Source organism: Netta rufina, assembly GCF_964035555.1.
Source record: "Netta rufina genome assembly, chromosome: 1".
Classification (NCBI taxonomy): domain Eukaryota; kingdom Metazoa; phylum Chordata; class Aves; order Anseriformes; family Anatidae; genus Netta; species Netta rufina.
In genome coordinates this window covers 45,459,748-45,463,949 of record NC_140123.1, presented here as the reverse complement: position 1 = coordinate 45,463,949, position 4,202 = coordinate 45,459,748, and the positions used below count along the sequence as shown (strand labels likewise).

At 62.8% G+C, this 4,202-nt stretch overlaps 1 protein-coding gene across 1 annotated transcript; it reads left to right on the top strand.

Moving 5' to 3' along the window:
- Positions 1–1,015: 1,015 nt before the first annotated feature.
- On the top strand, positions 1,016–3,032 carry POU4F1 (POU class 4 homeobox 1; the record flags this gene model as incomplete). Its single annotated transcript, XM_084281830.1, is given in 7 exon segments — positions 1,016–1,138; positions 1,961–2,176; positions 2,178–2,248; positions 2,250–2,290; positions 2,293–2,313; positions 2,316–2,902; positions 2,904–3,032. Coding segments are annotated over 7 exon segments (1,188 nt in total).
- Positions 3,033–4,202: the final 1,170 nt, after the last annotated feature.

The following is a 4,202-nucleotide window of genomic DNA, read 5'->3' as shown; positions in this document are numbered from 1 at the left end:
AAAGAAAGAAAGAAAGAAAGAAAGAAAGAAAGAAAGAAAGAAAGAAAGAAAGAAAGAAAGAAAAGAAAGAAAGAAAGAAAGAAAAAGAAATAAAAGAAGGTTCTGTCTGTGGCTGTTTTCCTCTTCAGACCACGCCGTTTTGGTTTGGCAATTTGTTTTTCCCACGCTGGAGGAGCAGGGTCTCGCAGGGGAGCAGCGAGCAGACAAGCAGACAGACAGACAGACAGACGCACCCGCCTCCCCTGAGGAGCGCTCCCCGTGCAGCGGGCTCCTGGCGGGCCGAGCGGGCGCCGCAAGCAGTGCCCGACACAAAAACTACACGGGGGAGGGGGGGACGAAGCCGTGCGGGCATCGCCGGCCTCCTCAAAGCCGTGCCCGTCGCCGGGACCCTTCTCCAGGTGCAAGCCTGGGAAGCAGCGAGTCCTCCGCGCATCTCCCCGCGCATCCCCCTGCTCAGCACCCTGCTCAGCACCTCCCGGCAGCCACAGGTGCCGGCGCTGCGAAGGGTGCGAGCGCTGCGGGAGATGCAACAAGGCGCGGGGAGGCAGGGAGCGGGGGGCGGTGGAAGGGAAAAGAGGAGGAGGAGGAGGAGGAGGAGGGGAAGGAGGAGGAGGAGGAGGAGGAGGAAGGGGGGGGAGGACAGCTGATGCCTGTCAAAGCCGGAGCCGCCGCGCTCTCGCGAGAGCCCGCCCGGCTGTAGCCACGGGATGCGGGGCTCAGGTGCGCGCAGAGCGCAGCGCAGCGCGCCCGGCGCCGGGCAGCGGCAGGCAGCGGAGTGAGGAGAGGCGGGGGGCCGCAGGGAGCCCACCCCAGCCCCGGCCCCGGCCACCCCCGGCAGAGGCGGCCGAGGGGGCAGGGTCCCCCGGAGCCGCCACCGCCGCCGCCGCCGCCGCCGTCGTCCTCGTCCTCGGCATCCCTCCCCCCCTCCCCGAGCCCCGTCGGGAGGAGAGCGCCCCGAGAGCACTTTTGCCCCGACTTGAGGAGTGTTTGTGGATTTACATGCCAAGCCTTCAAGATGATGTCCATGAACAGCAAGCAGCCGCATTTTGCCATGCATCCCACCCTACCTGAGCACAAATACCCCTCTCTACACTCCAGCTCGGAAGCAATAAGAAGAGCATGTCTACCAACTCCACCGGTAAGGGACAGGCAGCTGCAGCCCTCTTCTTCCTTTTCTTTTCCTCCTTCTTGTTCTGTTCTTTCTTTCTTTCTTTCTCTGTTACGCACGCACGCACTCTTTCTCTCTCTCTCTCTCTCTCTTTCCTGTACACTGCATGTATGTGTATGTGCATTAATAAAAAAACCGCTGCGAGGCACATTTTGACAAGCGGCGCTTAATGTTTTTTTCATGTCTTCCTCTGCAATCATCTGAGCGCCTGTGATCTTTTTTGAAAGCGGTGTTCACACGAGTCTCCGACTTCATCCACTTTCTGTATTAATTTTTATGACTCGGCCTCTGAAAAGGAATGCGCTTTATGTGCTCTTGTGTTTGACATAATTCCCCAGCTGAGAGTTACAGATCCGTTTCTTCTCCTCCCTCCTCTTCTTCTTCTTCTTTTTCCCCCTTTCTTTTTCTTTCCTCCTTTTTTTTTTTTTTTTTTTTTTTTCCTTTTCATTTGTCCCCTTCGCACCTCTCTCTTTTTTTCCCGGATCCTCCCCCGCGCGACTCTTGGCTTCTCCTTTCCCTCCTTCGCTCCCTCTCGTTGTCGTCCCCCCGTCCCTCTCCCACCCCTCTCCCCCTCCCCTGCCCCTTCCCCGCGCTGTCCCCCGCTCGCTCGCCCCCCTCCCCACCCTCCGCATGCCTCCCCCGGCTCCCCGCTCGGTCCCCCCGACCTCCCTCGCCCCCCTCTCCCCTCGGGGGCTCCCCCCCGTTGTCCCCCGTCCCCTGGCCGCCGGTCGCCCCCTTTGTGCCCCGCGGCGCCCTCCCCCGCACCCCGCTCTGTTTTGTGTCCCTTTGCAGCTGCAGAGCAATATCTTCGCCAGCCTCGATGAGACCCTGCTGGCGCGGGCCGAGGCTCTGGCCGCCGTCGACATCGCCGTGTCGCAGGGCAAGAGCCACCCCTTCAAGCCCGACGCCACCTACCACACCATGAACAGCGTGCCCTGCACCTCCACCTCCACCGTGCCCCTGGCGCACCACCACCACCACCACCACCACCACCACCAGGCGCTGGAGCCCCGGCGACCTCCTCGACCACATCACCTCCCCGGCCCTGGCCCTCATGCCCGCCGGGGGGGGCGGCGGAGCCGGCGGGCGGCGGCGGCCACGACGGGGCGGGCGGCGGCGGCGCGGCGGGGCCGGCGGCGGCGGCGGCGGGGAGGCGGCGGCGGCGGCGGCGGCGGCGGCGGGGGCGGCGGGGGCCTCATCTCGTCGTCGGCCCACCCGCACCCGCACATGCACGGCCTGGGCCACCTCTCGCACCCGGCCGCCATGAACATGCCGTCGGGGCTGCCGCACCCGGGGCTGGTGGCCGCGCACCACGGCGCGGCGGGGCAGGTGGCCTCGGCGGCGGCCGTGGTGGGGGCGGCCGGCTTGGCCTCCATCTGCGACTCGGACACGGACCCGCGGGAGCTGGAGGCCTTCGCCGAGCGCTTCAAGCAGCGCCGCATCAAGCTGGGGGTGACCCAGGCCGACGTGGGCTCGGCGCTGGCCAACCTGAAGATCCCGGGCGTGGGCTCGCTCAGCCAGAGCACCATCTGCCGCTTCGAGTCGCTCACCCTGTCCCACAACAACATGATCGCCCTCAAGCCCATCCTGCAGGCCTGGCTGGAGGAGGCCGAGGGCGCCCAGCGGGAAAAAATGAACAAGCCCGAGCTCTTCAACGGGGGCGAGAAGAAGCGCAAGCGGACTTCCATCGCCGCCCCGGAGAAGCGCTCCCTGGAGGCTTACTTCGCCGTCCAGCCCCCGGCCCTCCTCCGAGAAGATCGCCGCCATCGCCGAGAAATTGGACCTCAAAAAGAACGTGGTGCGGGTTTGGTTTTGCAACCAGAGACAGAAGCAGAAAAGGATGAAGTTTTCCGCCACCTACTAAACAAAAAGAAAAAAAAAAAAAAAAGAGGGGAGGGGGCCGGGAGGGGCGGCCCTGGCTGCGGGGAGAGGGACTGTGGTTTTTTTTTTTTTGGGGGGGGACACGCAGGGACCGCCGCTGTCCCCCGCGAGGCCGTGGGAAGCTGCCGGGGACCGAGGGACGATGTAGAAATAAACGCGAAGTACTCGAAGAGAGGGGGTGCGGGGGGGGGGGGGGGAGTGAGGGGCGGGGGGGGGGATGCGGGGGGAGCCGCTCTCAATTATTAAAACGCAAAGACGCCGGGGACACCACCGAGAAGCAGGAGGAGGGAGGAGGTGGAAATGCTCTAGGAAGCCGCGGGGGTCACTTCTGCAGCCCCATCCCCCTTCTCCCCCTTCTCCCCCCCCCCCCACTCCCAACTCAGATCCCCCCCCCCCCTCCGGCAGAAAGTGGGAGAAAGAGCAACTTAGAGCGTAACCACACAGACACACACCAATAAATACCGTGACAGCAACAGCCACAAACCGACCAACCTAAGTCACAACTTTCAGAAGGAAAACAAAAAAAATCCGAACAACAAACCCGAAGGCGAAAACTGTCGGTGACGATGCTACTGCGTTTGTTTTGCTTTGGGTCTCTTTGCGTTGCTTTTCCTTTCTTAAGAGTTTTCTTTCTTTTCCCTTTGCTCGGTAAAGGAGGACGGCGGTGGGGGCTGTGGGGTTGCTCGATTTGGGGGCGGCTTTTGTCTTTGGTTCTGGCTGTTTGGCGTTGGTTTATATTTTTTTTGGTTGTTTTTGTGATTTTGCTTTTATTTATTTACTTATTTTTTTCTCCTCGAATGCTGTTTTTCGCGAGGCTTTGGCGATGGGTCTTGTCTGCGCCGGGGGAGCGGAGGGAGCCGGGCTGGGGGCCGGGACTTGGGGCCGGGGCAGGGGCCGGATCCGTGCCTGCCCCTCGGTGCTGGGCACCCGGAGCGCAGCCGCTCGGGAGCAGCCCCTTTGCTCCCCGCTGCTGCCGCCGTACCCCCAAAAGTTACTTCCGAGCCCCTTTGTCTCTGCGGGGTTGGCTCTCCCACCCCTGCCCCAACAGGGATGCTCCCTCCGTTTCCCCTAACCCCGAGAGGAGGTGCAGAGAGCTTCAGCAGGGCTCGTGTCCCCCGGCACCCCCGTAAAACCGCTGGATTTGGGGTTCGTG